This window comes from Ictalurus furcatus, chromosome 1 (assembly GCF_023375685.1).
Source record: "Ictalurus furcatus strain D&B chromosome 1, Billie_1.0, whole genome shotgun sequence".
Lineage (NCBI taxonomy): Eukaryota > Metazoa > Chordata > Actinopteri > Siluriformes > Ictaluridae > Ictalurus > Ictalurus furcatus.
This window is the reverse complement of record NC_071255.1, coordinates 2,640,318-2,658,421: the sequence shown is the minus strand read 5'-3', so window position 1 is coordinate 2,658,421 and position 18,104 is coordinate 2,640,318. Positions and strand designations below refer to the sequence as shown.

The following is an 18,104-nucleotide window of genomic DNA, read 5'->3' as shown; positions in this document are numbered from 1 at the left end:
AGTTTTCTAGATCGTTAATTTAATGTACTCAAAACAATACTCTAAGCCTGAGACCTAGACACACTAACAAGTACGTACTAATAACTAGAACTACATAAATGCAGTTTACAAACCCTTTTTCCCATTAATCTAACAATATGACGAATATGACCAACCAATTAATTTATATATATATATATATATATATATATATATATATATATATATATATAATTATTATTTTAAACTAAATATACATATAATTTTATGCGCTGACGAAGATATCGCGAGAATGTGCGACACTTATATCTGCGCATGCGTGTTGAAGCATTCAACTTTTTTTTAAAAAAAAGCTTTTACCAGTGCTGGTCACGTGATCTGTGTTTACATCCTCTCAGCTGGTTGTGCAGAAAACACGACGGCGTTGGACCGAGAGAAAGTATGTTATTTGTGCCGTTGTGCACGCGCTGGATATAAACTGCTCGGGTAAATGTACACGTTTGATCTCGAACCGCCACATCGATGAGAAAAAGGTGAGTGGAAAGTCGGATTTATTATTTATTATTTTTTTTAAACGCAGCACGCGGATTAGTAACTGATTCTTTGGTTAGCTCACAGGCTAATCAACATAAATAACAATAATAATAATAATACGAGGTTTAAAAATCCTCTGCTTTTTGTCTTGACAATTGTAGACATTGACGCTGGGTAGATGCACGGTCCTTTTTTTTTTTTTTTTAACAGGTTTAAAAGATATGAAACAATGCCATCTAGGCCCGGATTACCGTGTCTTCGTGATCTAGTTCTGATTTACATTTTAAATTTGTCAGTTATATCAAACAGTCAAGTGGCACGAGCTTTTATTTTCCTAGCGACGTTGTTCGGGGCTCGAGCGTTAGCTTGCTAGCTAGGAAAAAGTACCTCAGCTCGGTGTTGAGCGTATACCACAAAAATAAATACATCAAATAAAATAACTAGATCTGCATGTAGTTTATCTACCTGTTCAACAGATTTACGCTTATTATTAAACAATGTTAACTTTAAATCCATGAACCAGGAAAAAATGTCGGACTTTCAGCAACTAGTAACGTTAACTAACCAGTCGCTTTAACGGACTAGGCTAACTAGCAACTTGCATGCGATATAGTTTTTTTAATTTATTTTTTATTTATTAGACGTTGAATCTAAATCTATATCTAAACAAAACAGTTGAGCTTGTAATGCATTGCGTAATAATAAGCATTTTGCCAGCTAGCACTGCTGCTTCTTGTTCTTCTTCCTGATCTCTCTATCTATCTATCTATCTATATATATATATATATATATATATATATATATATATATATATATATAGCTTACAGTAGTTACCAATGCAACTGTATCATATTCACCTATTGCTGATTATTATTAAAATCTGATTATTACTATTGTTGTTGTTGTTGTTGTTGTTTTTTAATGGCAGATTCTTAACATACAGGCCAAGATGCAAAACACAACACCCCCTGTGTGTTCTGTATTTCAGTAAGCAATAAAACACTCCAATGATTTACCAAATGATTGCATTTTTGCATCACATTGTGCTTTTTATCCAGTTATAGTTACGCTCTCTCTCTTGACGGTGAGCGAAATAAGACTAAACATTTCTTTCCAGCAGTGGAAACTTTTATTGTGACAAAGCACTGACGCTGGAGACTCCTTCCGTCTTCTTACAGAAGACGACATCAACGATTATCTTTCTTAAACAGCAAGACGTTTCGGTTGTGTCGGTTATGTGGCGCGTCGGACATACGACTCACATGAAAGCTGTTACTATAGAAACGACAGTGTATTAGAGCAAGGGCGTTGATATAAACCTGTGATTGGATTACAGTCGGACTTACTGTCCGAGGTGCTGTTATGGATAATTAATCGAAACCTGACCAATCAGAATGGAGAATTTAACAACGCTGTGGTATACACATTTTTTATTAGTATTATTTTATTACATATACCGTATACCATGGTTTTAGTCAACTGCATTATATTGTACACACCTATAAATAGTAGTGTGTGTACAGTGCTGCTTGGAAGTTTGTGAACCCTTTAGAATTTTCTATATTTCTGCATAAATATGACCTAAAACATTGTCAGATTTTCACACAAGCCCTAAAAGTAGATAAAGAGAACCAAAATAAACAAACGAGACAAAAATATTATGCTTAGTCATTTATTTATTGAGGAAAATTATCCAATATTGCATATTTGTAAGTGGCAAAAGTATGTGAACCTCCGCTTTCAGTATCTGGTGTGATCCTCTTTTGCAGCAATAACTGCAGATAAACGTTTGGGGTAACTATTGATCAGTCCTGCAACACTCTGGGATGTTGGTGGGTTTCCTCACATGAACTACTTGCTTCAGGTCCTTCCACAACATTTCTATTGGATTAAGGTCAGGACTTTGACTTGGCCATTACAAAACATTCACTTTATTCTTCTTTAACCGTTCTTTGGTGGAACAACTTGTGTGCTCAGGGTCATTGTCTTGCTGCATGACCCACTTTCTCTTCAGATTCAGATCATGGACAGATATCCTGACACTTTCTTGTAGAATTTACTGGTATAATTCAGAATTTATTGTTCCATCAATGATGGCAAGCCGTCCTGGCCCAGATGCAGCAAAACAGACCCAAACCATGACACTACCACCATCATGTTCCACAGATGGGATTAGGTTCTTATGTTGGAATGCAGTGTTTTCCTTTCTCCAAACATAACGCATTTAAACCAAAAACTCTATTTTTGTCTCATCCGTCCACAAAACGTTTTTCCATTAGCCTTCTGGCTTGTCCATGTGATCTTTAACAGACTGTAGAAGGACAGCAATGTTCTTTTTGGAGAGTAGTGGCATTCTCCTTACAGCCCTGCCATGCACACCATTGTTGCTCAGTGTTCTCCTGATGGTGGACTCATGAACATTAACATTAGTCAATGCGAGGGATGCCTTTAGTTGCTTTGAAGTTACCCTGGGTTCCTTTGTGACCTCATGGACTATTACACGTCTTGCTCTTGGAGTGATCTTTGTTGGTCTCCACTCCTGGGGAGGGGAACAGTCGTCTTGAATTTCCTCCATTTCTACACAATCTGTCTGAATGTGGATCGGTGGAGTCCAAACTCTTTAGAGATGGTTTTGTATCCTTTTCATCAACAACTCGTTTTCTGAGAACCTCGGAAATCTCCTTTGTTCGTGCCATGATACACTTCCACAAACATGGGCTGTGAAGATCAGACTCTGATAGATCTCTGTTCTTTAAATAATGATAGCATCTGGAAATAGAATCCTGGTAAATAAGTACTATCCTGAAGCAGCACAGTTAATTGATAGAGTGACACTGGCACACTGAACTCTCTCTCTCCACCAGTTTGATGTATTCTGTATGATAGAATTTCCACCTTAAAATGTATTGTTCATGTTTTGTTCAGTAGGGGGCAACAAAATGGTGAACTGGAAGCCGTGTGCTTTTCGTGTCTAAAAACTTAAAACCGAACCAGCAAGATGCTGAATCAGGTTATAAAGAAATAAAACATGAAAATCAGTTCATTTGAATCAATTATTCATTAAAAATTTTTGCATAAATTGTTGTCAGTTATAGATGAGGAATATGGTTCTACCAATGAACCCTGACGGAAGAATCAACTCTTGCAGACCTCACATGACTCAACGCCCCTTACCCAGAGGCCAGGCCTTTAATAGTCACACCTGATTGGCACCACTTGTGTTTATTCCTGTCAGCCTTTCCCATAATTACCCTTAAAATAATTACATAGCCGTCAGTCATGACACCAAAATTCTCAGCCATGTCATATGTGCATGACATATTTACAAAACCATCTAGGGTGTTACTTTAAGACCGATCCTTTTTTTTTTTATGATGAGAATTTCCAACCTTCAGTGGGGGGCCCCCTTTCAAAACTCAGAAAGATGCAATCAAAATGGGCCGCTCACACAATCAACAGCGAATAAAATATTACTTTACTACTTTATAGTAGTGTTTACTTTAGCTCAATCAACATGGCCAGGTTAGACACCCTTACAAGACGGTTGTGTTCTCAGCAGTCAGCTTGCAACCAAAACTTTTTTTTACTTTTAATGTTCTTATTGGCTTGTCTGTTTTTATGACATAGCTGCTTGGTTCATGTTCTGTCTAACCACTGTGTTAATCACGTATCTAGGATCGTCTTGGTTGTTTGCCTGATTTACAGGTCATCACATGTCCAACATCAAACACACAACTTAACATATCAACAGAAATGTTGCCTTCTGCCTACACTCCATTGATTCACCCAGTTTGCCTCAAGGGTGTGGGTGTGGTCAAAATGTAGAACTTGCTCTCTAAGTGCTCAATGGTGGATTAAGTAAACCTGTGGAAAATAAATCCAGGAGGTCGTCTGTGAAGATTTCTGTAGTAGTAAATCTAGTTATTCCTGTGGTACCGTTTTCTGCAAGGAGACATTTGAAACATTAACATTTGAAAGGAGTCTCCAGTGTCAGTAAGCAGAGTCTGGCTTTTAAACTGTCTACTCTTGGGTTGAGCCTTAGGTTTCACCTGTGAAGACTGCATAAACCAACATGAAAACCAGAGAGCTGTCTATGGGAGAAAAGCAAGCCATGTTGAAGCTGAGAAGAGTGGGGAAATCTATCAAAGCCATCGCACAAGCATTGGACATAGCCAATACAACAATTTGGAATGTCCTGAAAAAGAAAGAAACCTCTGGTGTACGAACAACCAGACGTGGAACGGGTTGGCCGAGGAAAACTGCAGAAACTTTGCATGAGTTTTGAAGGTGAAACTCAAAAACAACAGTCAGTGACATCACCAACAACCTCCACAGGGCAGGGGTGAAGGTATTGTAGTCCACTCTTCATAGGAGACTTCAATTTCAGAAGTATAGAGGCTGTACCACAAGATACAAATCACTCACGAGCAGTAAGAATCCGGAAGCCAGATTGGAATTTGCAAAGAAATGCAGACAGAAGTTCTGGAACAAAGATGAACCTCTACCAAAGTGATGGAAAGGCCAAAGTGTGGAGAAAGAACGGATCTGCTCGTGATCCAGAACATACAAGCTCATGAGTGAAACATGGTGGAGGTAGTGTCATGGTTTGGGCTCACATGGCTGCTTCTGTAACATTCTCACTAATCTTTATTGATGATGGAACTCATGATGGGAGCAGCAGAATGAATTCAGAAACCTTCGGTCTTCCAATTCACAGAGAAATGCGTCCAAATTAATCGGGAGGAACTTTATCATGCAGAAAGACAACAATCCAAAACACACTGACAGCTCAACAGTGGACTTTATCAGGGGGTAAAAAGTGGAAGGTTTCAGACTGGCCAAGTCAATCACCAAACCTTAACCCAATTGTGCAGCATTTCACCTCCTGAAGAGGAGACTGAAGGGAGAACCCACCCCCGAAAAAAAAAAAAAAAGAAAGAAGCTGCGGTAAAAATCCCGGAAAAGCATAACAAAAGAAAAATGCAACAGTTTGGTGAGGTCACTGAGTCGCAGGTTTGATGCAATTATTGCAAGCAAGGGATATGCAACCAAATATTAAGTGTTATTTACTTTAAGACTATCTGTTCCTATACTTTTGCTCACCTAAAAATTGGGTCATCTGCCACCAAAGGTGCCATGTTCTAAGATGTGTTTAACAAGTCTAGACGTAAATATCAAGAAACAGAAGCTGAAGTTCTGATCTATCGTCTCATGTCGATCTTTTCATCTCAAACCCAAACGTCTTCAATGTATAGCGAAAACGATACAATTGGCCTTGCTGTTCCAATACTTTTGGAGGGGACTGTGGGTATTTCGATATGATACAACTTGGAGGATTATTTCGTAAAAAAATTATAATACACTCGAGAGGTTCATAGAGATTTCCAGTAGAGGGTGGTATTTCAACTGCCACTGAAAACTGCGGATTGTTGGTGCAGCATTTGACGTGATGTAAACCAGCATGCTTTTGTTTTTGTCTTCTCTTCCCCTAGACATGTGATGATGATGATCTAAAGTGACCACAAAGGATTTAAATCGTCACGCCGTTCGTCAGTCCGTCTATCCATCCATCCGATTGGAAGAAATATTCCCCCGGGGACGTGAAGAGAGGTCACCTTTGTGAACCTCTCCTTGTTTGGTCTTTTTTTTCCTTTCTCTCTCTCTGTCTCTCTCTCGTGGTGAGAACGGGACCATGGGCGGAGCTGTGAGCGCCGGCGAGGACAACGATGACCTGATCGACAACCTGAAGGAAGCGCAGTACATCCGCACGGACAGGGTGGAGCAGGCGTTCAGGGCTATAGACCGCGGGAATTACTACTTAGATGGATACAGAGAAAACGCCTACAAAGACTTGGCCTGGAAGCACGGCAACATCCACCTTTCAGCCCCGTGCATCTATTCCGAGGTCATGGAGGCGCTGAAGCTGCAGCAAGGACTCTCCTTCCTCAATCTGGGCAGCGGGACAGGATACCTGAGCACAATGGTGGGCCTGATCATCGGTGAGATGCCGACTTTACACACTGTATTCTGTTCTCAGAAGAAGGTCAGGGATCGCCAGTGCCAGTAATGATTGTGTTGACTGCAGTTCTGTCTTCAGAGCCATGTTTTGAGTATTGCGTTCAGGTATGAGATATATCTTGGGAATAACGAGTATTCTTTCCACCCCCTGCAGGTCCGTTTGGAGTAAATCATGGCGTGGAGCTCCACAAGGACGTGGTGGAATATGCAAGAGAGAAACTGGAGGAATTCATTACAAACAGTGACAGCTTTGACAAGTGAGTAGAGAAAATAATCAGAGTCACCTTTACGGTCCTGACTTCGGAGCTGTTTGCCAGCGATTACGTTTTGTTCATTAAAGGACGACATTCATTTTATCTGTTTACGGTCCCATTTAATGTCGAGGAAACAAGTTATCACTTATATTACAGCAGCTATAAACGCAGAGTTTCTGCTCTATAAAAGCAGCAAGCAATAAAACTCCATGTTGTGTTGATTATTTTCCTAGAACAGCACACAGCGAAGTGTTTTTTGTTCCTCTTGTACAACGGCAAATTAATGAAAAACATTACAGTCTTTCCATAGCTCTCTCAAAAGAAATCCCTCAGATTTGTCCCGAAGACCTTCCTGTTGTGGGAGATTTACTGACTGGCTTACATCAACAACAGAGAAAATTAACAAGCGCCTTCTGACCAATCAGAATCGAGCGTCCCGACTGGGCTGACATACATGACAAGAGTGTATGTATAATCTAAGCGATCTGTTTCAGGTTTGAGTTCTGTGAGCCCAATTTTGTCGTGGGAAACTGTTTAGAGATCTCGTCAGACAGCCATCAGTACGATCGCATCTACTGTGGAGCCGGAGTTCAGAAAGACCACGAGAACTACATGAAGGTCATGCTGAAAATCGGAGGCATTCTGGTCATGCCCATTGAAGATCAGGTAAAAAAAAAAAATCAACTCTATAAGCTTAATAAACGAAGTTCTCTCGCCGCTAACTGATGGCGCGTTTGTTTTATTTCACAGTTGAGGAGAAACGATTAGTTTGTGTTTACAAACATACACTATAGAATGATCTTATTAAATATTTGTTAATCCAGAATATTGTTTTGTGTAGCAGCATAGAACATTGCAATGTTGTCCATATTTCGTTTTGTTTTCCCACTACTACTTTGAGTACTACACTACTACTATGACGCTCTTAGAGTATTTTCACACCTATTAGTCCATTTACAGATCGTTAAAAGCAAAAAAAAAAAAACCCTTATTTTACAACATGTGCATCAAATCCAGCATTTGTGAATATAGGCCAATTCAACTAATATAGCTTTTTTTTTTTTCTTTTTTTAAATATGGCTTTCTTTATTTGATTGTTTTTATACAAAGCTTATTAAGTGTATTTCTAGATATTTTTACCCAAGCTTGAAATTGTCTTAAAGTGTTTGTTTCTATAACGAAGCAAACGTATACGCCAATAAAATTAGAGTAATAATAATAATAATAATAATAATAATAAAATTTGCCAAAATTTGCATTGATTCAGAGTCGAATCACTTTCACCCCCCAAGTCTCAGTCGGCTATGAGCCAGTTAGTGTGCGTCATGCCGATCAACTATACACAGTTTAATTACTGTTTGGTATTTGTTTGGACTTTGCAGTTGACGCAGATCACCAGAACCGGTCAGAGCTCTTGGGAGAGCAAGAACATCTTGGCCGTGTCCTTCGCGCCTCTCGTCCAGCAAAACCGAAGCAAAGGCAGCAAACCGGACGCCGTGATCTTGCGTGAGTCGCGGCCGTCTCGCACACACGCTTCAGTATCCGGTTATATTTTTTTCAACTCGTTAGGTAGCGTCTTAATTACTTTTGTAGTTTGGGGGGGGGGGGTAAGCAGTTTTCCTTCTGCCTCGATTGGTAGAAAGATAACTGGCAGAAAATGTTGGCCCAAGCTTCATGTTGTGAGTTTAGAAGCTTGCTGCCTGCTTCTAATTGAAAATAAGTGAGGGGAAAGTGCTTGTTGCCTCCCATGGGGTAAAACCCTACTGCCTGCACAAAGGTAAATATTTGCCTCCAAATATAATGGGCAGTTCATTGCATTTAGGGAATCATATGTTCATATATTCATACAAGAGAGTACAACTCTGCCTCAAAATATCACGTGTTATTATAATTATAATAATAATCATAATATCATGTGATGATAAGACTTCGCGTGAAACACCGTTATATATTACAAAGCAATAATAATCCTGAAAATTTTAACCCCAAACACACTGGATGAAAACTGAAAACGAGTCTATTGTCAATCTGTAACTGTACATGTCCAGGGTTCTCAAACTCTTTTAACTGTAAAATAAATTTTCACCTGTTCATGTATTATTATGGCTTTATTATTTTAGTTTCTGAGTTATTGAGGTTTGCATGAAACCCATTAAATACAAGTAAGCTGTCCAACATGCTACTAAACTATAAGAACTCGTGAATAAACGGAAGAAATTCGAGAGTAGTAGGCTGTGTTTGCCAGCACCGTGAGAGAGTAAAGCGCTGGTGTGTGTGACACAGCTTCATTAAATGTTGTAAGTGCGTTATGAATGCATGCATGCTGTCCACCGCTGTTGGTCGTTAACAGTTATGCATCCTTGCATGTGCCGCTCAGCTCCGCTGTCGGTGCGGAGTCTGCAGGACCTGGCGCGCATCTACATCCGGCGCACGCTGCGCAACCTCACCAACGACGAAACCGCGTCCAAGGGGACAGGGCCACGCGTCCCGCAAAAGCGCAAGCGCAGGCGCTGCCGTCGCGGCCGACGCCACCGCGTCAACACCTACGTGTTTGTAGGCAACCAGCTGATCCCACAACCCATCGAGAGTGAAGAGGATGAGAGGATCGACGAGGAGGACAGCAAAGAGGAAGAGCAGGACAAAGAGGTGGAGAAAGATAAACCTGAGCAGCCTCAGGTCAACTTGCTAAGAGACAAGGTCCTGAGCTTGCCTCTGCCCGAGTCGCTCAAGGCTTATCTGCTGTATTACAGAGAGAAATAAGGAAAAGGGCTGATGTTCTGCCTACGATCAAGCAATGTTTTTGTATTGTGTTCTCCCTCTCTCTCTCTCTCTCTTTCTCTCTCTCTCTCTCTCTCTCTCTCTCTCTCTCTTTCTCTCTCTCTCTCTCTCCCTTTCTTTCTTTCTCTCTCTCTCTCTCTCTCTCTCTCTCTCTCTCTCTCTCTCAATTACTTTGATAATGTAGCATAATTTAATTTTGTTTAAAATTTTCAAGGCAGATTTCAAACCAGTATGGTTGTGCTTTTACAGTATGCTCTTCAAACGATTTATAATTCTGGTTCTGAGATCCTTTCAACGCTGCGGACCTAACCGGGCTTGCCAGAACATTTTGAGGTTTCTGGTTATCTCTAGTAGTTTGTACTCGCCGTTTGCTATGACGATTCATTCATATTACAGCGGTGATCTTTATATTGATTCGTCTCCCGAGCCTGGCCTCGATCAGTTCTAACTGGCACTTTATCCATCTGTAATTAGTCGAGGATAAATATTTGCAAATCATTTCTACACTCGACGGTGTGGATTTCTCCGTGGGTATCTGTTTTGAAAAGATTATGGTTGGGATGCACGACAAAATGGGCGTGCAGGTTTGAATGCGTTTTTTTTTTCCTCTCCACCCCTTTCCATCGGATGGTCACCCCTAAGAGGTGCAATATGAAGCGGGCTTCATTCGTTATAACTTCAAGTTCTTTGGTCCAGTCGTAGATTAAGTTTAGTCTTTGATTAAATTGCACTATTGGTAGAGATTTTTCTATTGACGAGTCTTTTTGCTCAACGACTTCACTCGATTTGTGTCCTTAAAACCCCTCTCGAATCCAGCGTTGCTCCATTTTTATTTTTTTTTTCTTTCACTTTCCCAGAGGCTTGACAACACTCCCATCATGTTCGCAGTATAACGTACAGTCACGATTATCCCGTGTAGTGTGTCACAGTGTACACCCACGACATATTTTCCATTGGTTATTTCATTTGTAATATAACACTTACATTAACTTGATGGTAGATGCTAAAAAGTGTCCTGTTACAGAAATTAAAAGCTTTTTTTTCTTTTAATTATTTTAAATTCTGTGAAAAGTCCATATTTTGTGCATCTGAAAACACTTTCAGTTTGTACTCGTTGGGTTTAAGGTTGCTAGCATTCTTTCGCAGATGAGAAAACACACTTTCGCAACACACACTGGGTATATATCATGCGCTTATTCAGTAATACTGGTGGGGGGGGAAAGTCTCTGTTCATACCGAAGAAACAGATTTTGTGTCCCTTGCATTGTATTCTTCTTTGGATTGTGCTTCAAGGCAACCTTCAATTCGACGTCTTCTGTTTTTTTTTTTTTTTTTTTTATCTTCCTTATAGCACAAAACCACACCTATATTCATATAAGTTTGAGGTATATATTCAAGAGTATTCAAGATTTTCAGACTTGGCCAGTGTGGGACTTTTCCCCAATGGATATTTTACACAAGCAACCCTTTTCAGAGTCAGGATTTAAAGTCTATTATCTGCTGGATATATGTACAGTATATATATAAACTATATGGGGGTGTGAACTCTTGAATAAATTCTAACGTTTGTGAAGATTCATGTCCTAAACTGCTCTTTCTGGTTTCATATGCTACTATATGGTCTTTTCAACAATCTACGTATACATCGGCTGTTTATGGAACGAAAGTATGTATACATGTATAGGCAGGTGCTGTATTCTCTTGCAACTCATTATAGCGGTCAAGTTTTCGATTTTCATTCACGCTTTATAAGACATGGCTGAAAGCAGCCTTGAGTAAAATTGTTCGTTGTTCAAATAATCAATATCGAGCCTGAAATATCTCGGAAGCTTTTAAAAGGGAAAAAGTATTTTTAATGTAATTTTTTTTTTTTTTTCGTTAAAACTGCAAGCTGTTTCCGTTCATTTGATGCTCTGCTAAGAAAGCACTTTTCTCAATAACACTGCAGGTTCTACAACATATATTTCCTTAGAAATATGACATAGGAATGGCGACGTATGTTCTACGACTAAGTGGAGGATCGCCAGGGTGGCTTCCATTGGAACTAGTGGAGGTTTCCCAGGCGCTTGTTTCCTTGATACATACCAATAGCAAAATCAGCACCTCGAGACCCCACGTGGGTAACTTTGGTTGTTTAATATTTAACTTTACGTTCTACCTCCTTACATTCCGGATTGCTAACGTAATAGTTTCCAGCACTATTGAATATCAAGTTGTCACATGGTGATGTGCTGACGGAGAAACTTTTTTTTGCACCTGGTCTTGCCTAGTCTTGTTGAGCGTGCATGTGTGGTTGCACTCTTCCTTTTTGGAGATGGAAAATGTGCACTGGACAAACACACACATCTATGTCAGTACTACTGAGACTTGCCTTTGTGATCTAGCTGCCAGCTGCTGACTATTCCACCAATGCTGAAACAGTTTGAGGTGCAACAGTCCCAGTTTTCACTACTGGATTCACGTGTCCCAGCACGCATACCAGACCATCAGCAACTCTCAATTTCATGGCTGCATCCATAACTGAAGTGGCTCTGTCTTCTGTCAAGAAAGCACACACAGCATGCAGGTTGAGCCTCATTTGCAAAGGGGTGACGTGACGTGATCTTGTGACTCAGTCCTGGAACCTCTTGCAGGGGCAGTAGGACAGCTTGCACAATTTGTGCACGCCCTGGTCACAAGGGCTAAGCCAAAAGGAAGGGTATGTCACACCACTGGTCTGTGAAAGTCAAGATATCGCCCGTATTCCACAGCACTTAGAAGCATCTTTCGGGTCTACTGGTCATAACCAATGGTGTTTATTCTTTGAGGTCCCAAGACCCCAATTTGTGAACCATGGGTGAAGCAGAGAGAACAGTAGTTGTTTTAAGACGACACCTAGGCTTCCTAGGTCCAGAATGGTGCAGATCAGAAAATACCTTGAACAGACCCTGACTAGGCACCCTAGCACATTTTTGTATAGCCAGTTTGCATTGGTCTTGCACCTTTGTGGATTTGCTGGTGGTTGGTGATGAAACTGTCACACAAGGGAACACATTTTCAGACATGCTCCTGGAATTATGTGGCACTTAGAGCAAGGCCCTGGCAAGTGCTCGTCAATGACGCTCTTCACTGAATTTGGAAATTGTTAATTGCCCGCAGACCAACTCCAAGGCCTGGTAGAATAAAAAGCTCACCATCCTGCCCTGGATTACCAGAAGGTAGGGAATGTTCAGCGATTCGTGACAAGGTCAAAACAACAAATGTGGTGTTGGGGTAAAATTATGAAATGAGTTACTCTTTGTTGACAGCGCTTGCACTGCTACGCTCTAACACGGCCGATAAGTGCGAGAATTGAATCACTGTCACCCAAGCGGTACGTCTGCTCACACCCTTTTGACTGTGCAGATTTACAAATGACAAAATTAGCAAGAGGGAAAAGATAAGAGTGCTTTTACTTAAGGTCTCGAACCTACTTCTTCAACTCCTTTGCGATATGAGAATGGGATACAGGACGAACAACGTAGCAGGGACCTTTTACAGGTTGACCACATGAGGTGACAAGTTTGCTATTGTACTCTGAAAGGTAACAAGCGCGAGGGAATACTTCGTTACTTTCCGGGGGAAAAAACACCTTGACGGTCCGAAACACAAGTTTTCTTAAGCAGATCCTTTTCATTGTAAAGCATTTTTAAGATTATGGAACTTTTGTGATCCTTTTTGTTTATAGGGTTTCAGAATTGCAATCCAGTACATCAGATTTTCAAAGGCTCTCTTCTTTTTTTTTTTTTCTTTTTTTTTTTTAGTGCAACACTGACTGTAATCTGATGGTCTGTTCACAACCATCTTCTCAATAAAAACATATATCCCAGCACCCTGGTGAATTTTATAGAATGAATTCCAGGAGTTGTTAGAAAAAAAAAAGTGTGTTTGTTTCATTGAACGAAACATTTCATTGATTTAAAAAAAAAAAAATTCTAGGATAGGTACACTGGTCAACTTTTGCACCATTATAAAACTTGCTATACTTGGAGCCAGTGCCGGAATTATTGGCAATCTTGTAATGATTGGTGAAAACTGTCTTTGTGGTTATTTACTTTATTCTCATGCTGGAAATCTGAATCTGAGAGAAATTTTAACTTTAATCGAGGTCAATCTGTTAAAAGAAAATTGAAGACCCTCCTTGAAAAGATTAACAAAACCACTTTGAATCCTTCGGGGTCCGAGGTCCTTTCTCGTGGACCCAGGCTTAGATCCGGTTTAGGTCAGTTTGACTAGGATGGCCATGTCCAAAGCTTGATTCTGTGGTCAACGAACCATTTTGGTGTGAATTTGGACTGTTGTTTTGCTGGAAGGTCTAACCACGACCCAGTTATAACTTCCTGGCAGAGGCAACCTGATTTTTAATTCAAATCTCCTGGAACTTCATGGAGTCCATGATGCCATGTAACCTAACAAGGTTCACAGGGTTTTAAGGAAAAACTGCTCTATACCATCAAACCAGATTTATCACTGGGGATTAGATTCTTTTCTAATCCCAGTTTGAGCGCTATATATATTTTTTTCTCATCTGACTATAGAACCCAGGGTGCACGGTGGCTTAGTGGTAAGCCTCACACCTCCAGGGTCAGGGGTTCGATTCCCACCGTGGCCCTGTGTGTGCGGAGTTTGTATGTTCTCCCTGTGCTGCGGGGGTTTCCTCCGGGTACTCCGATTTCCTCCCCCGGTCCAAAGACATGCGTGGTAGGCTGATTGGCATGTCCAAAATGTCCGTAGTGTATGAATGGGTGTGTGAGTGTGTATGTGATTGTGCCCTGCGATGGATTGGCACCCTGTCCAGGGTGTACCCCGGCTTGTGCCCGATGCTCCCTGGGATAGGCTCCAAGTTCCCCCATGACCCTGAAGGATGGATAAGCGGTATAGAAGATGGATGGATGGACTATAGAACCCAGTAGTGTTTAGCAAACTTCACGCTCATATATGTATGTTTGGATGGGAAAGTGTTTCTTCTGGCACCCCTTCTAAATAGTTTGATAGTATGTACAGTAAGTGGTGTCTAATAATAGCTTTCTAGATTTGGTGACCCAGAGTCGCTAAACCGAGATCTCTTGGGGAAACCATTACCATTCTAATCATCTTCCTCTCTCTGCATTGACATAAAATACCAAGTTGGGACCACTCTGGGACGTAATTCTTGCCCTGTAAGCAGATTTTCAGGCCCATAGTCAGTTCCTAAAAGGTCAACACACCTCTGCCTCATTTAATTTGTGTATTCTCGAATCTTCTCCAGTTGATGAATGAAGGGAACTTGGCCTCTGTCGCCTCATATTTCTACCCAAGTGAAACAGAAAGTCATGTATGACTGCTTAAGATTTCCTACACTGTCGAGTGAAATGTAGAATAGAAATGGAAGCATGCTTCAGTTACACTCTGTTAATAAGAAGGTCTACTGTAGGTGTGCCAATAATGTATTATAAATAGGCTTTTCAGTTCAGTAACAGGGAGTTTATCAGGGTGAGATTAAACTAAATAGTCACCAAGACATTCCCATATTCTTTATACCAATCATTACCAATGGTGCGAGTAATTCTGCAGATTACTATAATTAGCAAACCAGATTCATATCCAGCATATGAATCATAAAACAGCATAATTACAAACGTTAAAATGTAATGCAAATGGATATGATGGTGGATACTTCACCAAAAGCTTCACCGACCACAAAGCAAATCTATTATAGTATTATATATACATATATGACCAACCATTTTATGGGAAAAGTTTTATTAAGTATACATCTTTTTTTTAATTATTATTATTAAAACAATCAGCAGTTGGCAAAAATAAAAGGTTCAGTTTAAAACCTCTGTCGCTGTTTCGGTGGTGCGCAGAAATATTTCCATGTGTAGAGAAGCTTAAATTGTCTCAAATTCGTTTGCTTTCTTCGTTTTAGTTTTCACAGTCTTGCGCAACACCTCAACAAAGTAATCGGTCTCAAAGTGCTTGGGCACTTCAGAAAAATTGATCTAACCTTCAGTATTCCACCAACGTTCTCAACTAACTCCAAAAGAGTAAAAGAAAATAAGAAGGAAAAAAAAAAAAGCTTGGGTAAATTTCTGGACTAAAGTGCACTGCAATGATATGGTATTGAATATTAGATTGGTTTTTGGGTTGTTGTTGTTTTTTTTTTTTTAAGCATCTCACTAGAGAAAGAAACAGCAAACCCAAAGTAGTGAAATACAACAAAACAAAAAGCGCCGTTTTAATCTCACGCTACACTACTGTACGTTTACTCATACTGTTTTTCAGTCTAACAGAGTACTCAAACTAAAAACAAAGATCTAATACACAGAGAATCGCGTGTGTTGAGATCGAATGCTTTGGGCTACGCTACATACTCTGCTTGTTATAATATTCTTGTTTACTTCTTATGATAGCATCATGCTCGAAATGACAAATCATAAGGACAAGAACCAGTGTGTACAGAGCATTATTATAAAATTGGGTAGAGGCTTTGTACATTGGGTTATAGTACTCTGCTCGGTCTGTATTCCAGGTAATTGATAGGAAATTATTATTCAGGAGTCTCTTTGAATCCTTTCTGCCTTATATGATTGTGTACAAACTACGCTTTGTAAATATAAAATACAGTGCCTTGCGTGAGTATTCGCCTGTCTCAAACCCTCTGGAACAAAAGTTTAATACTACTGACTTGGAGGGGAAAGTTAATATAGTTAAATAAAAACCGTACAGGTCGTGATTGCAAAAATTATTCACCCTTAAATTACGACCCCAATTCCAAAAAAGTTGGGATGCTGTGTAAAATGTAGAAAAAAACCAGAACGCAATGATTTTGCTAATCCCATAAACCCATGTTACTCACAATAGAACATGGAAATCATATCAAAATGTTTAAACTGAGGAAACGTACAGTTTTAAGGGAGAAATAAGGTAATTTTGGATTTGATGGTCGCAACACGTCTCAAAAAAGTTGGGACAGGGAAACAAACGGCTGGAAAAGTAAGTGTTGGTAAAAAAAAAAAAGAAGCTGTTGGAGGAACATTTTGCAACTAATTAGGTTAATTGGCAAGAGGTCAGTAACATGATTGAGTAAAAATAAAAAAGTATCTTAGAGAGGCGGAGTCTCTCAGAAGTAAAGATGAGATAGAATCTTGGGTCAGAGGTAGCTCAGTAGTTAAGACGTTGGACTACTGATTGGAAGTTTGTGAGTTCAAATCCTAGCGCTGCCACTGCTGGACCCTTGAGCAAGGTCCTTAACCCTCAAATGTTCAGTTGTATAAATTAGAGAAACGTAAGCCGCTCTGGAAAAGGGCGTCTGCCAAATGCCAGAAATGGAATCTGGATGGAAGCATATGTTGCTCTAAAACCTGTATATATCTTTCAGTATTGATTTTTTTTTCTTTTCTTAAAATTTAAACATTTGATATGTTTTCTACGTTCTATTGTGAATAACATACGGGCTTATGAGATTTTTTTTATTGACATTTTACACAGCGTCCCAACTTTTTTGGATTTGGGGTTGTAGTTCTGGTACGATCAGTTGCCATCAGAAGTCACATAATTAGTCGAATGGAGTCTGCCTTTGTGCAAGTAAAGTGCCACGTGATTTTAGTATAAAATTGTCAAAAACGAAACACTGCTCATCACCCTGAGAACACCATCCCCCACAGAGAAGCATGGTGGTGGTAACACTGTGTTGTTGAGAGGCTTTTTTGTTTTTTTTGTTTTTAAATCATAAGCAATTTTTGCCAAGAAGAATGGGCAGATCCACAAAGCTGATAAAGACAGGGGTGAATATTTATCCAACTAACAAATGTTTGCTTTCTTTGTTTAATTGAGCAAAAAAAAAATAATAATTTGCACCTTCTAGGTCCATTACAGATCCTGCTACAAAATGTGGGCAGGTTCAAGGGGGTGAATACTTACGCACAGCACTGTAAAGTGATCAAATAATCAAAATGTGGTGTTATACGTTTTATCACTGAGTATATCTGATGGCGCCTAGTATTCAAAAACTAATTCAAAGGGGTTGAAAGAAAGTTTTAAAAGTACACGCGGTTAGGAAATGCCAACCAAACATACACATACACACCGGCACTCCATATTCAAAATATAATCTGACTTATTTCAGTCTTTGGCCCAATATAAGCAGGCTTTTTTTTAAATGTAGTCCAATAAGGAAATGAGTTACGGCTTCTAAAATTCTTCTGCCGCCGTCGCAGGCTGTCCCGTTTGTAAATCCGGAGCTGAAAATGTCAAGAGTCGTTCAACTCAAGTACTTCAACCTGGCAGCTTGGCCCAGAGAGGTGACTGAGGTCAGCGTGGGTGCCGCCGTAGCTGCCGCAGAATTCGGACTGCCCACAAACATTGGATCCAGACATGCCACTTTGGCAGCGAAAAACGCATGGATGCAGTGCAGAACAGCGAAAAGGTTGGAGAATTCCAGCTCCTGACCAAAAAAGAAAGAAATAAATAGTATCATACAATTGCAATGTACTTTGTACCCTTACAGCACTCATTTTTATTATCAACAAAACCCATCAG

At 40.0% G+C, this 18,104-nt stretch overlaps 2 protein-coding genes across 2 annotated transcripts in view; one reads left to right on the top strand and one right to left on the bottom strand.

The window, feature by feature from the left end:
* Positions 1 to 355: 355 nt before the first annotated feature.
* On the top strand, positions 356 to 13,865 carry pcmtd1 (protein-L-isoaspartate (D-aspartate) O-methyltransferase domain containing 1). The gene is made up of 6 exons (XM_053611773.1): positions 356 to 512; positions 6,006 to 6,512; positions 6,686 to 6,788; positions 7,280 to 7,451; positions 8,168 to 8,291; positions 9,163 to 13,865. The coding sequence occupies exons 2-6, from the start codon at positions 6,206 to 6,208 to the stop codon at positions 9,543 to 9,545; spliced, it is 1,089 nt and encodes a 362-aa protein (XP_053467748.1). The 5' UTR covers positions 356 to 512; positions 6,006 to 6,205; the 3' UTR covers positions 9,546 to 13,865.
* A 197-nt stretch (positions 13,866 to 14,062) lies between these two features.
* sntg1 (syntrophin, gamma 1) overlaps positions 14,063 to 18,104 on the bottom strand; it is a 29,406-nt gene continuing 25,364 nt past the window's right edge. The window contains exon 20 of the mRNA XM_053611649.1: positions 14,063 to 18,009. Coding sequence (XP_053467624.1) covers positions 17,827 to 18,009 — 183 coding nt within the window. The 3' untranslated portion in view covers positions 14,063 to 17,826. The remainder of the gene's footprint in view (positions 18,010 to 18,104) is intronic.

Excerpts from the sequence above, each read along its gene's own strand:
- pcmtd1 (XM_053611773.1), top strand. The coding sequence starts at position 6,206 with ATGGGCGGAGCTGTGAGCGCCGGCGAGGACAACGATGACCTGATCGAC. Across the intron at positions 6,513-6,685 it reads AATGGTGGGCCTGATCATCG|GTCCGTTTGGAGTAAATCAT; the intron begins GTGAGATGCCGA and ends CACCCCCTGCAG. Across the intron at positions 7,452-8,167 it reads TCATGCCCATTGAAGATCAG|TTGACGCAGATCACCAGAAC; the intron begins GTAAAAAAAAAA and ends TGGACTTTGCAG.